General features: G+C 54.6%; 1 protein-coding gene across 2 annotated transcripts in view; it reads right to left on the bottom strand.

Annotated features, from left to right (window-relative positions):
- SDK2 (sidekick cell adhesion molecule 2) overlaps positions 1-19,249 on the bottom strand; it is a 245,641-nt gene that overhangs the window by 71,409 nt on the left and 154,983 nt on the right. For both annotated transcript variants that reach the window (XM_081029413.1, XM_081029412.1), the window contains exons 4-12: positions 18,758-18,905; positions 13,064-13,197; positions 7,700-7,811; positions 6,504-6,694; positions 6,275-6,358; positions 4,444-4,638; positions 3,095-3,211; positions 1,316-1,483; positions 249-351 (exon numbers count right to left, since the gene is read on the bottom strand). In XM_081029413.1, the coding sequence (XP_080885539.1) occupies positions 249-351; positions 1,316-1,483; positions 3,095-3,211; positions 4,444-4,638; positions 6,275-6,358; positions 6,504-6,694; positions 7,700-7,811; positions 13,064-13,197; positions 18,758-18,905 (1,252 nt within the window). The remainder of the gene's footprint in view (positions 1-248; positions 352-1,315; positions 1,484-3,094; positions 3,212-4,443; positions 4,639-6,274; positions 6,359-6,503; positions 6,695-7,699; positions 7,812-13,063; positions 13,198-18,757; positions 18,906-19,249) is intronic.

The raw sequence follows: 19,249 nt of genomic DNA on the forward strand, positions 1-19,249 counted from the left end.
TCCCTTCCCCTTTCCCTCTCCCCTCTGACACCGCCCAATTCAGCTGAAGCTAGCTCACTTCCCCAGGTATTTACTTAGCGCCCCCTACACCTCAGCCCTGCACGAGCTCTGAAAATGGTCCCCCAAGGGTGTTCCTTGGCTCCATGGGTGACACCTACCCCCTTGGTGTAGACACTTGCCCAGACACGAGCTACCGCTAGAGTTGTCCCTCCCCTTTTGCCCTCATGGGGCCACAGCAGAGGGAGTACCTGATGGTCACCCGGGGGTCGTGGGCCACGCCGCACACCATGGAGGCCTGGGTACCCTTGATGACACTCTGGTCCTGGGGGGGCTTGGTGATGCGGGTTCGGGCTGAAAGACAGCAGGGAGAAGGCGTGGTGAGAAGGGGCATGGCTTCCATAGTAATGGCTGAGATGCAGGTGGGTGGGAAGGCGTCCTCAGATGAACCAATTTGTGCGGCCGAATTCCGTAGGTGGATGAAGGCAGAGCAGCAGGTGAACAGGTCGCGCACAGTGAATGCCCCAGAATGTTAAAAAGAACAATGTCTTTCCATGATACCTGAATTCTTAGACGCCATGTGTATCGTGGAGGCTCGTTTAATTTTGCTCCCACAAACCCACGTGAGGGACGCAAAAAACTGAAATCTGAGGATGATCAGGGCCATCTTCCCAGAACATTAGCGGTCCAGCCAGGGTAAACAGGATTGTCTGATTCCTGACCTAAGCGTTGCCAGCCAGCTCGGTGGTGCTCAGCCTAGACAGGTGGCCCACAGGTATGTCTGTCTGGGGTGCGGACCCCAACCGGTGCAATGTGCGAGTTGGAAAGGGCTTGAGAAAGAAGCTTCCTTAAAGCAGAGGTCAGCAAACTATAGCCTGGGGGTCAAGTCCTCCAGTGGCCTGCTTGAGTAAATGCACTTGTACTGGAATAGCCACGCCCACTGGATTAAGTGTCGTCTATGGCTGTTTTCTTGAAGAAACCGAAGAGTTAGCTAAGGAGTTGCGACAGACTGTCTGGCCCACAAAGCCTAAAATATTTACCACCTGGCTCTTTACAGAAAAGGTTTGCTGATTTCTGCTCTAAAGAATACGACGACAGCTGTATGTGACGTCCGTGTTCTCTCAACTCGGCCAAGCACAGCCTGAGCCTTGGCCTTCCTGGTCCCTCTCCTCTGAATTAATTTGTCCAAGTCCCTCTTGTAAGAAGCACCCTGGTCAGAAAGACATGCGGAGGTGGAGGCGATGGCAGTGTGAGTGTATGCACTGCAGGGGCACACTCACGCACAGACGTGTAACACAGTCCAGCTCTGCACACTCACCCCACACGACCAGGTCGGCGGAGGCTTCGTCGACCCCCCGAGAGTTGGTCGCCAAACAGGTGTAGGTCCCGGCGTCAGAGGTGTGGGTAGGACTGATGAGCAGGCTGCCCGACTCCAGCAGTGTAAAGCGAGGCAGCTGGACAGAGCCGCTGGCCAGGATGCGCTCCCCTGCGGGGACACAGGGTGGGCTCAGGCAGCTCTCAGCTTTAGAAACACTGGGAGGGTGGTGGCAGGGCAGGGATGGGGGCCGAGGGTTCTGACTCGGTGACAGACACAAGGGTACATGGTCACCGAGTGGGTGGTCTGGAGCCCAGGTCTCCTGATGTCTTTCACCCACCACACGTCTGCCCTTCACCAGAGGCCGGGCACTGTCTCCTGATGCAGCTGGCACCTGGGCTGGGGGGAGGAGGGGCAGACAGCTCTGACAAGGTGGTGACGGGTATCCTGCGGCAGGATGTTTCTGGAAAGTCACCTTCAGTGGTGCAGGGGAAAGTGATGGGTGGTGGCAGCAAGGAGTGGGGGCGGGAGGGGGAGGGACGGGGTGGGGGGGGTGCAGCTCTGGCCAGGACAGACCCCCCCCCCCCCCGTGCAGTGGGACCTACGGAGGCCTGCTGCCTGGAGAGAGAGAGAGAGAGAGAGAGAGAGAGAGAGAGAGAGAGAGAGACAGAGACAGAGACAGAGACAGAGAGAGGAAGAGAGACAGAGAGAGAGACAGAGAGAGGGAATGTGCCATGTATGTGAGTGAGCCAAGAGTGCAGGTTTTGCGACTGCATCTATTTTAAAGAAAACCCCACCTGTTTGTACAGCGTGGAATCACCATGTGGGAGACTGTGAGTAAGTGTGTCCGTAAGTATATGTCTGTACACGTGTGCAGACATATTGAACTAGCGAGCCTGGTAGGTGGCTGTGTTTATTTTTGTCAAGGTACGTGCCGAGGTGTGCTGACATTCATTCCACAAGTATTTCTCGAGCAACTACTATGTGCCACTCTGTTCTAGGTCCTGGGGAGACAGCAGCGGACAAAATTGAGAGCCCTGCTTTTGTGGGGGGACACGCAATAAACAAAACGACTAAGCAGATGCTCTGTATAGGAGAAGGCAGGGAATAAAGCAGGAAGGAGCCTGGAGGACAGACAGGGGCTAAGGGAGTCCTGTAGAAAGTGGTCACCTGAGCAGAGGCTTGGAGGTTTGAGGAAGTGACTCTGTGTGTGTGTGTGTGTGTGTGTGTGTACACAGGGGTAATTTTGAAGGCAGCATGTGACACAGAAGAGTGGAGGCACACAGGGAAGGGAAACTTAGGTAGGCAGCTTGGGCTTCATTGGCCCAGGCGTCGGGCCCTCTGAGCTGTCTGGGGAGGAGGGATGGCCTCCACCTGCACTAACCACCACCGTAGAACTAACCATCCAACAGCTATCCTTCACTGGGCTTCACCAGGCGCAGGGCAGACCCTTCCCATGCACCCTCTCCTCTAGTCTTCATACCACGCTAAGGTATGTGTACAATTGTCCCCAGTTTACAGATGGGGACCCTGGAGCTCTCATGAGTACATAACTCATCCAAGGTCACAGATCTGAGAAGATGCAGAGCTGTGCCTTGAGCCCAGCAGGTGGCACGTGGTCCATGCACATGGTACGTACTGTGGTGTGAAGATGCCCCCTTGGGTTGTGCAGTGCACAGCCGTCACAACTGTACATGGGAAATCCAGTCTGGCTAGCTCTAGAACGGAGCTCTGAGGACTGTCACGCGGCTACACCCTCCAAAGCAGATGAGTCTCATCTACCTTTCTGCCAAGTGATGGCCGGCCGGGGAGCTCCTGAAGTCTCACAAGCCAGTACCACGGACATGCCGTCAATCACAGTGCTGTCCAAGGGGCCCCTGGTGATGTTGGGGGCGATGCCTGCAAATGGAGACAGTGGGGCCTCTTAGCTACATCCTGGGAGGAGCCCCCACAGCCAGAGGGCCAGGCTCTTGTCCTGTTCCTGCCATTCTGGTTGGTGTGGGTTCCACTTAGACAAAGGATGCAGGTGCCACAATGGGCCCCCGGCATTGGGAAGAAGGCTGGAGGAGCCCCAAGGACTGCCCACGCCGCCCGGCCTCTGCAAGGACCCAGGTGACACCAGTTTTCTCCCTGCCTTAATTCTGAAGCCTCCATATGTGGGAAACTGAGAACCTCCAAGAGCAGCTCACAGCCTGCCATAGCAAGGGAAATGGAGTTATCCTTCACTGCACATGACATCGAGGCTCTGGTTTTTTAAAACAGGAAACAGTGATGGCCAATAAGAGAACATCACCCACTTTCTAAAAGGCCCAGCCCCGGAGAGTCCATCTGTCTGGCTGAGCTGTGGGTCTTCAGGCATCAGTGCAGCGTTCTTGTTTTGTGTCTCCCACCCCCAATCTCAGCCCTCAAAGACCCATCTGACCACATGTGTGGGGGAACGGGGCTGACATCAGACTAGCTCCACCCATACTCTCCCGAAGCTGCAAGCCAGATGGCAGCCCTCCTGCCCCATAGCTACCTTCGGGGCAAACCCGGCTCCCTCTCTGCCCCTGTGGGTCTGGATGATGAGCGTGTGGGGCTCAAGGACACCCCTGACATGCATGCTTTTGCTGCTAGGTGAAGAGCCCAGGGCTTCTGTGTGGCAATGCGTGGTGTCACGTCACGTGATGGCTACGGCGGCTCCATTAAGGGGGCTGGGCAGCGAATACAACTCCAAAAGAGGCTCCCAGGGGGAAGGGATTTGGAAGCAGGGGAGCTGAGATTAAAGTATTGGTTCTCCTCTTTGGAGAAGTGAGCAAGTCCCCTTGGCTGGGCCTGGACCACATCAACCCTGCCCAGGAGGGAGCCCAGGGATTGCTGAAATGCCTGAGCTGGTTCCAGAGCTGCTTCTCTCAAAGAGCCAGTGAACCTGTCCTTGGCTCCAGGACACCGTGGGGAACCGAGGCCTCCCCTGGGGCACTGGACTCGGGGCTGCGAGAGCAGCGGGCAGAACTGGTGCGTGCCAGCCCGGGTACTGCCCGAGGGACAGTCCTCTGGGATCCCATTTGTGTCCTCAGAGGCCCCTGGCTTGGAGTCGAGCTGCATTCTGGGCGGGAGGGACTCGGGGGCAGGATGGGAAAGACCTGACTTACTGGTGACAGCCAGGTAGGTGGAAGTCTGCACTTCACCGGCGGCGTTGCGGGCAAAGCACTGGAACATGCCGGTGTCGTCAGGCAGCAGCCCGCTGATCTGCAGGCCCCCGTCACCACGCTGCCGGAAGCGGCTCAGCCTGGGCACCTCGACCACAGCTGCGTCCTTGTACCAGGTGATGGAGGGTGGCGGCACCCCTGGGGGGAGAAGTGGGCCCACAGTCAGCCTGCCTCCTGCCTCCTACCTCTGCAGGGTGCTCAGCGGAGACCATGAGCATGTGAGGGGGTCCCTGTATGTCTTGGTCTCTAGAACCTTCTCAAAGGTGCACTATTGGCCTTGGGAGGAGTATCAAGAACATGTAAAAGATCCTGGGATTAGGTTAGTTTGGGGATACTGGATTGGACAGACTAAGTATTTTTTTTTCTGCAATATTTAGCAGAGTCTTCTGTGTGCTTTGGGAACCTCCAGCTGGGGGTCAGTTTCCCAAACCCACTCAACCACAGAGATCCATGCACAGGGGACTAGTGTTCCTTGGGGGGCCCTCAGAAGCCCCTTCGTACCTGGTCTGCACAGGGAGTTGAAAGGGGGTCTTCCCTCGCCTCTCAGCCTTGCCCACGCTGGGCCTCCCCCACTGGTACACCCTTCTAATACGTGTCCCAACCCTCCCCTCTCTTCCTCTCGGTCTCTGCTCAAATGTGACTTCCCCAAAGAACTCCCCATACCTAGTTCAAAAGAGCATCCCGTGGCTCCACGCCCCCTAAGCTTGTTTGCTTTTTCTCCCCAGCACTTTCCAACCTGGACATCCTACGGGCCAGTATTTCATCCATTTCATAATGCACATTCTTTTACATGCGTTCACACTGTAACATCTTCTGAGATCAATCAGGACGTGTCTTACAATCTTATAGCATGTCATAATTTAATTGGCAGTCTTTTTTCTTTCTTAGTGGTACATAAAATCATGGGGCATCTTACAACCCATGGCATTTTTGATGAAATGAAATAAGGCATTTTTATTTGTTTATTGGTCTGTCTGCCCTCTCCTGGGAATGTCAGTTCCCTAATAGCCGGGCTCTGGCTGTTTACTTCCTTCTGTATGTTCCCAGCCCTGGGCATACTATCAGCACAGGGTGAGCCCTCGAAAAAATGTTGCATGAATGAATGAATGAATGAATGAATAGATCCTTGTCTCCCCCTTGTGTGGTACCCCCCCCACACTGCCACACTCCCTCCTGCCTGAGCTACGGTCTGCGTCTCTGCTTAATATTAGACCATGACCCACCATCATCCTGTCATGCTGTCACCCCAGAGTTCACCCTGGTTTCGGGCTGTCTTTTGGCTCAGCAGCACTAGAAGGAGGGAGGATGAGGATGGGAAAGCAGAAATTCTTCAGGAGCTCTGACAAGGGGTGTTAAGTAGAAATGGTAGGTGGAGGAGATGGAGCAAAATGGCCCAGAAACCTGGTAGAGCTTCTGAGGCTCACCTCGGGTGAAACCCACTTAAGTTCTCGCAGTTCTGACATTACGGTAATTCAGCAGTGTCTACAACTCTCAAATTATGGGCAATTTGGGTCTGTCACCTATTCTGAAATAACAGTAATTTGGGTTCATTTGTAACCCTCAAGTTATAGTAACGTGGGCTGATTTCCAGTCCTGAGATTACGGTCATTTGGCCCGTTTGTTTCCTGGGGTGTCTGCTCACAGCCAGACTGACTCACTGCTCAATGATGGTGCCTGGAGAAAAGGTGGAATTTAGATAAGTCCGTGACAGGGATAGAAGCTGAAGGTCTGGAGGGTCCTTGTACCCCTTTATCGACACTGCCCGCTGTGTTACCTTTGGCCCGACAGGGAATGTCCACCACTTTCTCCATCTCCGCTGTGATGTGTCTCTCTGGCTCCTTGACAAACTGAGGCGGTTCTGCAGGAGGGAGGAGCAGGGGAGGGGATCAGAGCCATGCTCCTTTTGATATAGCCACTGTCTGATCCCTCACACAGCCACTGTAGGCCCCAGCCGTGCTATCCCTACCCGTCAGTGGACCCCCAACAGCCCTGCCCCATCTCACCCAGCACAGACAGGTAGGCACCCCGGATGACAGACGGGGCACTGCTGCTGCGAAGCACGGCCTCACACTCGTAGTAGCCAGTGTCGCTGCCCGTGGGGTTGGGAATGGTGAGCCGGCGGTTGTAGTCACTGATGCCACCTGCCAGCAGTACCCCATCCTTCTTCCAAACGATGTGCAGCTTGATCAGGGGCCTGAAGGGGGTGAGGGAGCAGGTGCTCAGTCTCAGGACTTCCAGAGGCTTAGGAGGCAGGGTAGGGGTGGTGAGGGGTGTGGCAAGGGCCAGGTGCCTGGGTTTGCCCCCACCCCAACTACTTTCTAGGTGCAAACCCTGCACCAGTACCTTCAGTGCCCTGGGCGTCAGTTTACTCATCTGTAAAATGGGGCAACTGTGCCCATTGGGGCTGGGCTAAGGGTGGATGCATGATTGCAGCTAAAGTCCTAGGAATGGCCCCGACCCCTGTAACAACACAGAGCACGGGGGCTCTAGAGAACAGGAAAGCGCCTCGCTGTGAACTTTTTCCTTCTGCTTTTCCTGTGTGCTGTGCCCCATCCAAATATAAATCATCAGACAGGAAATTGTTAAAGATGAGGGAAAGTGACAAGAAGGGACATGAGAGAAATACCCAATGTTTGAAGGTGGGGAAACAAAGGCAGGGAGATGGACATACCCACTCCCCAACTTCGACAGGGAGTGAGGGTGGGAGTTGGGACCCCCTTTCCACCATCACCGACCCAAGTACCCCCAGCGCCCCCTGAGATTGGGTTTGCCGGTTCTCCTGTTTAGCACCTGGTCGATCCCCGAGGGCCAATCTGCCAAAGGTGGGGGGGGGGGGTCTGTGTTGTTCCACAGAGTGTTCAGAATGTCCCATGAAAAAGGGATTCTGTAGTTGAGTAAGTTTGGGCAACACTGGCTTCCGTGCCAATATCCTAGCCTTAGAGCTGCTGTCCCGTAACTTCCATTTGGGGCCTGGTCTCTCGCTCCTCGAGCCACAGAGGACAAGTCGGCCTTACCTGTATCCGACCGCCCTCTGACAGTAGCTCGCATGCCCGTTTGTCATCCCTCCTCCAGGCTAAATACCTCTTCTCCTTTCATGGGTCCTCATATGACACTTTGGGACCTTTCTGAATTCCGACTGGTCTCCTTGGAGCAGCCACTGGAATTAAGAATGAGGAGAGGAGGGGCAGGCACTACCCACCTGGCGTTGGCCACGCACTCCATGGTCACCTCCGAGGTCCCGGCCACCACGCTGGTGTTCTTGGGAGGAATGATGATAGTCGGAGCAATGGGGTCTGCAGGGCCCCCTACATCTGGGGAGAGGTCAGGTGTTAGCTGGGGACAGAGCTCGCAAATCCCATCTCTGCCCAGCCCCCATTAGAGGCGGATGCCATGGGAGGGCTTTGTCCTCATGGAGTAGAGCAGGTGGCCACGGGGCAGCCGCCAAGCAGCCTCAGAGCCGCACTCACCCCAGGGACCCCGTCACCTGTCCTCCTTCTCCGCTGATAGAAAGCTCACTGGAGACCTCCAAGGCCTCCTGCCTCCTCCTGTAACCCAGCCACGCCCTCCTCTCATCCTCCTGTCCTGTACCTTTGCCTTCAAAATCCTTCCCTCCACCTGTGTTTATCTTCTGGGCTTATGTCTTCATTTTCCACCTCTTCTACCAGAATACAAACTCCCTAAACTGGGTTGCTACTGTTCCCCCTCCCCCGCATTGACGTCCATAGCAGCTATAAATGGAAATCAGGTCTCTGCAGACGTAATCAAGTTAAGAGGAGGTCCTACTGCATCCGGTGGGCCCTATGTCCAATATGGCGGATCCTTCTGAGGAGAGGGAAACTGAGACACAGACACACAAGGGAGAAGGCCAGGTGAACACAGGCAGCAAATAGAGAGATGACTCTCCAAGCCAAGGAATGTCAGCAGCTCCAGAAGCTGGAAGAGGCAAGAAAGAAACCTCCCTGAGAGGCTTCGGAGAGCGTGTGGCCTGCCCACACCTGAATTGCAGATGTCTGGCCTCCAGAACGGGGAGGGAATCAAACCCTGTTGTTACCAGCCACTCAGATTGTGGTACTTGGTTCCAGCAGCCTTAGCAACTCAAACATTCTGTGGGGCAGGAATCGCACACATCTTTGCTTTGGACGGAATTGTGTCTCCCGTCAAATCTGCATGTGGAAGCCCTAACTCCCTTGTGACTGGATTTGGAGATGGGGTCTTTAGGAGGTAATTGGGTTAAATGAGGTCATAAGGGTGGGACCCTGAGAGGAAGAGATCCCAGAGGTCTCTCAGTCGCTCTTTCTCTCTCTCTGCCATGAGGACACTGAGAAGGCGGTTGTCTCCAAGCCAGGAAGGGAGACCTTACCAGAACCTGACTATGCTGGCTCCCTGATCTTGGCCTTCTAGAACGGTGAGAAATAAATGCCTGTGTTGAAGCCCCCAGTCTGTGGTATTCTGTTACGGTAGCCTGAGCTGACTCAGACAGATAGCCCATCTCCGCTCTCCAGCACAGAGTAGGTGCTCAAATACCTTGGTTAGGTGGATAAATGAACGGAAATATCACGGTACAACCCTCAGGGTCGATGGGAGAAATGAAAGAGAACTTATCATGAGTGCTTTGTTAAAACAAAACAACACCCCAAAGCTGCCTAAGAGAGGCAGTAGAAATAGCACTTCCTTTAAGAAGTGGCCGGGTTCTCATCTTTGTGGGTCAGTACAGGCCCAAGATCTGCAGAAACTCCAATATTCTCTGCCCACCTGCTGATGGCTCCTGAAAATACAACCAAGGACGTTTTCTGTCGTGAAAAATCCATCTAGTCGGCCCCTGTCCAGGAGGTTGGGAGGTGGCCGGCCATAATGACACTACAGCCCAAGGCAGTGAGCGGTCATCGTGTATGGGGAGGACACTTGGTGGCTCCACTGCCACCCTGGGCCACCCTGGTCAGCCTGGGCGGATTTTCCGCCTGGACTCTAGGCCTGGCTGGAAAAGGCCTGGGATGAATGGGAATAAAATGTCAAAAATAAAGTAAAATGAAGGGGGGAAGAAAGGAAGCATATAAAACAAAATAATTGCCACAATATAAAAGCCTCATGTAGGTGCCATAAAGAGCGATCAGATTGAAAGCTGCTGATATAGCTGAATCCATAAAAGGTGCTCTAACTTGTTTATTACATGCTGGGGCGTACAGGTACCATGGCCCAGATTAATGGAGCACGAGGAGAAGACAGACAGGGCCCAACTGGTTGCCTCATGGCATAGCCAGGTAAGCAGGGACCTTGGAGTTTAAAAATATGAGGCTGCCCCAGGGCCTTGGGCGGGCTTGTTGGCTTTAGGAGGTGGAGGGGAGACCGGCACACCTAGGGACCCTGGAGCTCATGCCAAGACCCATGCAGCAGCCGGTGGGGCTCGAGGGGAGGGACCGACTGTGGCTGGGGACGCTGGACCCTGCGAAGGAGGGCCTGGGGGTTTAGGAAGACCTGCTTCAAAACCTTGGTTGGCCCCTGGTGACCCGAGCTAAGCTGGTCTGGGGTGAGTGCTGAGAACCCGGCACGTAATAGGTGCTCCATAAACAACTGTCCTTCCTCCTGGGGATTTGCCTGCTTGTGCTTGGGGACACCTGGGGCAAACCAGAGCAAGGAGGAGGGGCGTCTCCCACATGAGTGCCTGCCGTGGACAGCCTGGGGCAGGAGGAAGCACAGGGGCTCCCCACACATCGGCTAAGCTGGATCCCACTGCCCCAGGATGATTCTGGTCACGGGCACCAGGGATCCATCCTCCCGGAGTCGTCACCTCATTGAATCTTCCCAACTGTACTGTGCCACAGGTATCAATTTACAGATGAAGAAACTGAGGCTCAGGAGCCACGTGACCCCCCTGGGCCACAGATGAAGTGCATGGTGGGGCAGGGAGGGTGAGCTGCTCCCCTCTTGGGCAGGTTCCAGCTGCCATGAGCCAGGAACCGCCCTGTCCTGTCCAGCACAGGGCCACGGACCACAGGTGGCTGTGAGCTCTTGAAATGTGACCGGTGCCCCTTTGATTTAATGGGATTTGATTTTTAATACTCTGCATTTAATTTAAAAAGGTCCCCAAATTAGTTATTAGAATACTTTTAAGGATGTCTGAAACAGCCTGGCACACGGCTCCCTTTCCAGCTATAAATTTTCCGGAATCTAAATACAGATCATGTGTTTCCCATGAAAATGGAGACACGCTGCAAGTGTACAATACAATACACATAGATTTCAAAGATTTAGGAAAATCACACCCCAATGGAAAATAGCTCATTCATGGTTTCCTATATCGACTGTATGTTAAAACAGTATATTTCACTTAAAATAAAACCTATTAATAAAATCAATTTTACCTATTTCTCATCCCATTTTAAAAATTTTGGCCATTGGAGAATGTTACGTTCCTCGTGTGGCGCACATTATGTTTCTATTGGGCAGAGCAGCTCTGCCCCCCGGGTGTGGAGCCACTACCCAGGTATGGACTTTTCAGAGTTGTGACAGTCCATGTGAGTGACCAGGGTTACACCTGGGCAGGGGTAACACCCAGGGCTACTGGCCTTGCCCTCTCCCCCATTTCTGAAGAGCACGGGCATCCCCGGAGGGCCGAGAAGCTGAGCTGCTCTGAGCAGAGGAGGGATGAAGGGGTGAGGGGGGAGAGCAGAGGGAGGGGTGAGGCTGGGTGAGACAAATGAGGGGAGCTGGAGCCAGTGGTGGGCGAAGCGGCAATTGCTCCTAGTACATTGGTTGGTAGGCAGGCAGGCTGGGGATTTGTGGCAGTGACAGGAACAGGGTTTTGAAGCAGTCACTTGTGGGAAGAGAAATTAGCTGAAAATCAGCTGCTTCTGCTCTCAATCCAATACAAATCACTGCGTGAGAGCAGGAGGTGAGGCGCGATTGGGGTGGGAGAAACACAACTGGGGGAGGCTTGGTAGACGTAGGGGTCCAGAGGGGCCCTGCCTGCCTCCCTTGGGCCAGCTGGAGGGTTGGGGGCGTTCACAGGAACAGAGAGTGAATGATCCCCACTGTCGGCCAGGAGAATAGCTGGTTTAACTCCCGTGAGGAGGAGGTTGGGGGCTGGGGGAAGAAAACAGAACGGGAGGCTCCAAACTCTGGTCTCAGGGTAAACTAAGTCAGCCAGGAAGATGCCTGGCTTTGACTCAGACCATGAACTTTGCCTCTTACCAGGTGACCGAATTCCATTAGACTCCAGGTATTCTGATCCCTAGAAAATGCCTGGGAGAAAAACATTCCCCTCTGGCGATTCAATTCCTTTCCCCATAGAAACAGCAGCCCTAGATCATGGCCTGGCCCCAGGTTGGGGCCCGCCTGCGACCTGGCACAGGTCAATGTCAGAGGTTACTCCGGTGACCCTAAGAGATCGGCACCCAGAATGGAACTCTCCTCCCTGTATCCAGGTCTCTTTCTAGGCAGCATGGAGCCTGGGGTGGGGGAAGGAGATAACTGCAGAAATGGAAAGTGGTTCTGCAGGCACTCAGAAAGCCCAGGAGTGGGGAGGGAAGGGGTTGGGGAATGTTCTGGGCTTTCCAGGTACCGGCACACAGATGCTGGGATCAGAGGAAGGGCATAGGAAGACCCCAGGCTGGCTGGCACCCCCATCTTGCTGCTGGCGGATGCGTCCTGGAGCAACCGTGAATGATAAATGAGACTGGGTTTAGAAGCAGGGGTGGCACAGATGTGGAGAGACGGCAACATCTGGCTCCCCCAGCTTGTGTGGTTTGCTCAGCTGTTGCGGGAAGCTCTGGCCTCATCCCACACACTCTGTGATTCCCGGGCTTGGTCTGCTGCTGGGCAGCCACCCCACCCACCTTCTCAGTCCCAGAGATGGAGCCAGGAGGGAGGGGCCAGCTTGGCCGAGAAGAATCAGGCTGGGGAGGATGGCCCCAGCATTCCCATCCTTGCTCAGTCTCAGCAGGACAAATGCCTCTTTGCAAAAGGAAACTTTTAATTTGCTACCGTCTGTGCTCTGCCACTGCGGAGAGGCTTTGCCTCTCTTCCAGGGTGCTGGGCGGATGGACAGAGAGGCACTTTTAGGCAGGAGTGTGGGCAGCAGCCAGCCTATGTTCCCATCAGTGAGGACGGCCTGGCTCCGAGGAGAAGCAGCACTTTTTCTGTGCCAGCTGAGTACAGGCAGTTAGTGTATTTGTTTGAAAATGAGCTTCCCATCTCCTGGCATGCTCTCCCCATCTGCACCTGAGCCCCAGGGGTGGCTGTAGGCCACGCATGCACATTCTCTCCTACGTGCCACACCCTCCCCAGGCCTCCAGTGGCCCTGCTCACAACCACGCTAGGGTATCCCTTCTCCGGATGCAGGATTTCAGACTTGTCGTGGGAATGGGGTCCAGCATGCACCCCATCCTTGTCTCTGCTCTGACACTCCACTCCCAGCTGGGTCTCCTCCTCTGGAGGGCTCTTCCCTTGCACTCTCCCTATCCCCTGCCACCAGCACCATTCCGTCTTCCCTATGACCCCCTGGAGGCCCATTCCCAAGATTTAATGACATACTCCTCTGCCGTCCCAGGCCCTGACGCTTACTTACTCTCCACGGCGAGAGTGATGGGCTGGCTGGTCTTGTTATCCCCATTCTTGTCATTAACCGCCTGCACATAGTACCGGCCTGCGTCCGGAGCCACCGTTGACAGGATGACAAGAGTGTTCTCCAGGGTGATAGCTCTGGGAAGAGAAACAGGACTCATGACAGAGGCCCTAAGGGCTCTCGGCGTCTGGGGATGGGAGTGGGGACATGAAGCCGGTGGCCCCCATAGCCCCTCCTCCAGCCCACCTCTCAAAGCCTGGACTCCAGCCACATTTCGTTTGTAGGTAACAGGCTGCCAGTGCTGGGGAATCAGACCCCAATATAGCACATGCCCACGGGTCCCAGACCGCCGTCCACATGAGGCTTCACTACCCCAAGGTCTGGGCTACGGGCCTGGCCCACAGGGTCCCGTGGAATTCTGCCCTTCCCCCTGTCACTGTGTGTGTGGTTATCTGTGTGGACACACCAGCAGCGTCTGGACACTTGAAAGTATGCCCCAGAGTGAAGGAAGGAATGAATGAATGGGCAATGGTAACAAATTTAGAACTAGGACCATTTTAGAATCGGTGCCTTAACCTAATCCTAAATTTGTTTAGGTCGATTCAAAGGCCACAGGTTGCCAGTAACGTAGACTTTTGGGGTTCACCTCTACCTCAAGCTCCCTCTGAAGCTAGTCAACAGTGGATGGGCTGGGCTGGATGAGAGGGAAAAGGGAGGCCAGCCGGGATGTGGGGTGCGGACATGGGCCGTTTGCTCCCAATCTGGTTCCCTCTGCTGGGGTCCCATCACGCGGCCACTCAGCACCCAGGTTTGCAGGCGGGAAAAAAGGGGTGTCCAGGCGGGGAGCTGGGGACCCCATTCGATGGGGGTGAACCAGCGTAAAACAGTCTCCTGATGACAAACAAAACCATTAGTTTGTCAAGTCTGTCTCTGGATTTTAATGTGATGTACCCGAGACAGCTGTTAAATATCCTTAATGTTAGTTTAACAAGGACAAATCCAGTTGAATTCTTTTCAAATTTTCCCATTAGGTGAATGTTACAGAGTTTTAAACAGGCTTTCCAATAAACAGTCCTGCTAATGCCTCCCCAGTCCGCTCCTTCCCAGCCAGGCTGGGCTGGTGCGCCCTCTTTTCTGGTTTTGGGGGTTCGTCTGAAGTTTGGGGGAGTTCTCAGAAGAATGCTGGGAGGTAGGAAGGCAAAGCTCTCCTGTCCCGAGTCTTCGGCACCCTAATGATGCCCATTTCTTTTTTCTGTTGAGCTCTTGTAACCCCCAGCTGATGAGGTGACAGGAGGTGGAACAAAGGAGGCTAAAATATTTAAAAAGCAACCAAATGGAACAGGGATGGTGACCGTTTCCACACGTGGGAGTCTCCTGCAGGGACCCTTGTCCCTAGTGTTGCTTTGGGGTGAGCCAGGGTTGGGGGAGGGGAGGCTGGGGCAAATGGGGAACTGGGAATCGGAGCTCTGGGCCCAGCCTCTAAGGCATGCACACCCTCCTCCTTGCTGGGCCTCAGTCCCCTCATCTGTGCAAGGGGTGGAAGCAGACGCTTGTGAGGTTTCCTTCCAGCCCCGAGGCTGAGGAGTTGTGATTCGGTCTCTGCTGTGTTCTGCCACCATTTGGCCTGCGGCTGCCCCCTCCCTCTCACACAGCCAGCCTCGCCCATTGCCATGGCACATGGCAGCAGGCTGAGGAGGCCTCGGTAGTGGCCTCACTGGGCACGGCCCAGTCCCACTCTCCAGTTCACCTGTCAGTGCTGAGCCCCACGTTGGCCTCCAGAGAAGAGGCTTCCATTTCCAGTCCCTTCTCTCCTTGACCAGGAAGACTCTCTGCCCCATTCTCTCCTTTTAGCTACATTCTATCTATATTACCAGCGATCCTTCTAGGTCGATGGTTCTCTACCAGGAGTGGTTTTGCTCTCCAGGGGACAACTGGCAATGGCTCGGGGTGCTACTAGCAACTAGTGGGAGAGATCAGGGATGCTTCTAACCTCCTACAATGCACTGAGAGCCCACAAATTATTGGGCCCCAAATGTCGAGTGTGCCGTGGCTGAGACACCCCATCCTAGGTGGGGTGGCGTACTGAGGTGGCATAGTTGGTCTCAGTTTCAGGCGCCCCTTCCACAGAGTTCTGTAGGGGCTGGGAAGTCAGGGCCCCCTTCCCCAGGCCCCCGTGCATACAGAAGGGGCAGTGTGGCGGAGCTAATGGGGCACGGAGGGAGGGACGTGGAGCGTTTCTAGGCTGGGACCCTAAGAAGCCCCCTGCACAATCCTACGTTGTTGCCACCCCTGTCAGAGCACAGCAACTGGGAAGCCCGGTGTCGATGACAGCAGAGCGACCACCATCCAGGGTCCCCGAATGACTGTGGAGCGGAGTCCCTCCCATCTCTCGCCCATGATGGGACTTTAAAACAGCAAGAACTAAACGTCTATGGTGCTGAGTGCCTGGGTTTGGGGTCTTCCTGTTACTGCAGCGAGCACTGCCTCAGCAAGCACTAGAGAGAAGCTCTTTGGACCGGGAACCACAGGGCCTGGGTTCAAGTTCGGAGTGTGGAGCGGTACAGGAGGCAGAGAGACTGGGAAGGGCTAATGGCCTTTTGACTGCCTTCCCTTTGCCCTTGGTGGGCAGCTAAGGAATGTCCCTGGGCTAATGGCCCTCTGCCAGATGACCAGTCCCTTCATAGATGGTCCTGGAATGACCTTCTGTTTGTGGCACTCAGGAGGGCCTGCAGCCTGCTGTACCCAGATGAACCCACACTGAAAGAGCTGGTGGAATTCCTGTGGGGCATGGGTGGATGGGTCAGCTCTCGGGTAGGGGCTGGGTTCTATTTTCAGCCATATGCCTCTGGTTTCAATTTACTAGGTCTTTCCCACCCCTACCTTCCATCCACTACTCCTATTCAGCCAGCCTTTTTTTTTCTTGGCTCCGTGGGGGCCCGATTGATAATTTAATTAAGAAGAAAATAAATCATCCTAGAAGCTGCCCAAAGCCCCCAGTGTGTTAGAAACCTCATCTCCTTTTCATCAATGAGCACCAGGGAATGGATGAGGAATCGCTAATCACCGTCTGTGCCCCGGCAGTGAGCGAAGCCCTCTGTAGATAGCACGCCCTCAGCACCCCGCACGGCCCTCTGGCATCAGCGTTCATCAGATACGTATCTCTGGCAAACAGACACCAGAGAGTGTGCTACCTGGGACCTTTCCTTTCAGTTATGAATATTAATCCGCTGTAATTGCTGAGATAAAATCACCACCATGTGCTATCGTGCGTTTGGGCGGAGTGCTGGAGGGGGTGGGAAGGTGGTGGGTGTGACCACGTGTGTGCACGCTGAGACTGTTCTGTCATGGTGCCAGAGGCTGTTGGGAATGAAAAGGGGTGAGGACAGAAGCCAGGCGTGAGAGCATGAGGTGGGCAGGTGGTGGGGAAGGGATGGTGGGAGAGAGGATGGACACGGGGTTTCCTCTATCACAGCCAATGTAGGAGATGACAGCCCATGTGCCCCCTCCCACCTCCGTGCCACACATTGCTGTCCCACTGAATCTGGATGAGGCCGCAGAATCCTTCTCAGTACAGCATTCCAGGCAGTCACTACCACTCGATGGGCCTGCAGGATGCCATCACTGATACATCTAGGACATGCGAGATAACCTCACTAAAGGGAATGTGAACTCACCTGTCTTAGCACCTGTACAATTCAGCCTTACACTCTATGTGGATGGTCAGCCAGGCCCTGCTAGTGTACTGAACCTTGGTTAGGTGTATGGGAGAACACCGACTCACACAGCTCAGGTCCACCTGTTAGCCTGGGGCTCTATTCTAATTCTTCATCTGCTCTGTAGCCACACCCTTTGCTGTGACACTTTGCAGGTCCTCTCACTCAAGAGGCGGAGTCAGTTCTATCATGTGATGTCCTTTGGCCAATGAGATGTTAGCAGAGGCTCGAGAAGTCTGTTTCTGCTTTCTCTCTTGCTCCTCTGCGGTTGCCAGCAGAAGAAGCTAGGGCTAGCTGGCTGGAGAGTGAGACATATGGAGCAGAGCTGAGTCACCCAGTCATTCTCACTGGTCGAGAGCCAGCCCATTCCAGACAAATGAGAGAGAGCCCAGCCAAGATCACCAATCTGCAGATTCATGATGACAAATAAACGCTTTTTGTTTCAGGTCACTGGGATCATTTGTTACACAGCATTATCGTACCTGTCGGTAACTGACACATTCCAGGACAGTGGTTCTCCACTGTGGCTGCACATTAGAACCACTGGGGACCTTTTAAAAATCGTGATGCCAAGGTATATACACTCCATTTCATGAAGTCAGAATATATGTGGAGTAAGATCTAAATATCAATATATTTTAAATTGTCCCAAATGATTTCCACAGGTTGCCAGGCTGAGAATCTCTATACCAGGACCACTTCTCTCCAAGTGCAATCACTTTATCTTCCCTGCCCCATGTTTTTGTACTCTTCTTATATAATTTCCTTGTAAGACAGACTCTGGAATTGGCAAGCCTGGAACCAGCTGTGTGAGACTTGGCAGTGTAGTTAAACTCTGGGGAGTTTACTGTCTGTGAAATGGGGATAAAACCAGCTGTCTCCTAGGCTTGTTAGGAGGGTCACTCAGTCAAAAAGTATTTTTAGAGCATGCACTCTGGGGAGCAAGAAGGAAACGAAAAATAGCATCTCTTTCTGGGAGGACTGTGTCTCTCCTGGAGGAGAAAGTGCTGTGTGAAGTGTGTTTAATCCAGGCTGAGAACACAGCAGGCACCCCATAAACGACAGCCATTGAGATTATCATTATGCTTCTCTCACTAGACTTCTTGGTCCCCAAAGGCAAGAACTGCCTATTTTGGCTCCAGCTTCCTACAGAGACCAGGACGGCTCCACCCACAGTCGACCTACACTGAAGAGACCAAGACAAGGGTGGTCTTTCTTTTCTGGGAGAGGGGAGCGTTGGAGGGAAACTGAAAGGGAAAGCCTGGGCTGGCTCCAGACCTGAGGGGGGGTCAGGAGGGCCGGGTGTGTCCCAGGAGGAAACGCTTTTGCCCTTCACCCGCTGTGGAGGTGCTGACTCCATTGCTCCTGCCCACAAACCAGGCTGTCACAACCGACGCCTTGGGCCACACAGAGGGGTTTTGTTAGGGCTGAAAGGGCCGTGTGTTCTCTCCTGACAGGGCCCTCCTGGCCTCACCTTCTACCCGCAGCCAAAACACACACAGCCTGCGCACACTATGGACACCCAGCCACACCCACACACCGGAAACACCCAGGGGCCACCCACCCTGCCGGGGACATGCCAGCACCCTCCCACGGCCCCCTAGTCTTGCTGGCCTGAGCCCTGGGTCTGTAACCACAGTGATGGCACTTCCGTCTGTGCCTATTTGGGTTTCTTAAGTGCTCTGGGAGGCAGACTTCTTTTCTAGCTGAGAATGGAGCCAATGCCCTGGGATTCCCCAGGAAGGCGACTGAGCTCTCCTGGCTCCCAGTCTTCGCACGCACATTCCCAGAAAGGCCCCTTGTAAACCAAACTTCTGTCATCTGGGAGGTCCCCAGGATGGCTATGTCCCAGAAGAGCTGAAAGAAGCTTCCGCAAGAAGGGCCCTGCTCAGCATTTTGGAGGCTTTTTCTGGCCCCAAACCTCCTCTCTCAAAGCAAGCGCTCCCTCCCCCGCTCCCCCTGTCCCCCAGAGCAGGGTGCTCACATGCGGCTGCTGGGCGGGATCTTGCGGCCATCTCGGAACCAAGTCACCTGTGGCTGGGGGAAGCTGGCGATACGCGGGGCACGGATGACGGCGGCCTCTCCATGGGAGACACTCTGGCGCTTCTCACCCTCCTCAAAGCTCCCCATGTCTGCAGAGGGAAAGAGCACACGCAGGGATCAGGGGCTGAGGCCAGTGGCCGAGACTGCCCAGCTCCTGGGGCAGGAGAGGGAAGATACAGGCAGGATGACCATGGGGCAGGGGGACACCACACCCAGACAGCCCCTGGTGACCCCACTGCCCCATCTAACTATGATATGCCCTGCGTTGTGGTTTTGGGGTTCTCATCCATTTAGAACCACAAAGCAACTGATTCATCCAACTACCATGAGAGGCGGGTCATTATTTCACACATAACTGCCCACATGGGCTCAGAGAGGGTCAATGATTTGTCCAAGGACACATGGCTGGGAAGGGGCAGAGTCGGGATTTGAA

The sequence above is a fragment of the Rhinolophus hipposideros genome (genome assembly GCF_964194185.1).
Source record: "Rhinolophus hipposideros genome assembly, chromosome: 20".
Taxonomy (NCBI): Eukaryota; Metazoa; Chordata; class Mammalia; order Chiroptera; family Rhinolophidae; genus Rhinolophus; species Rhinolophus hipposideros.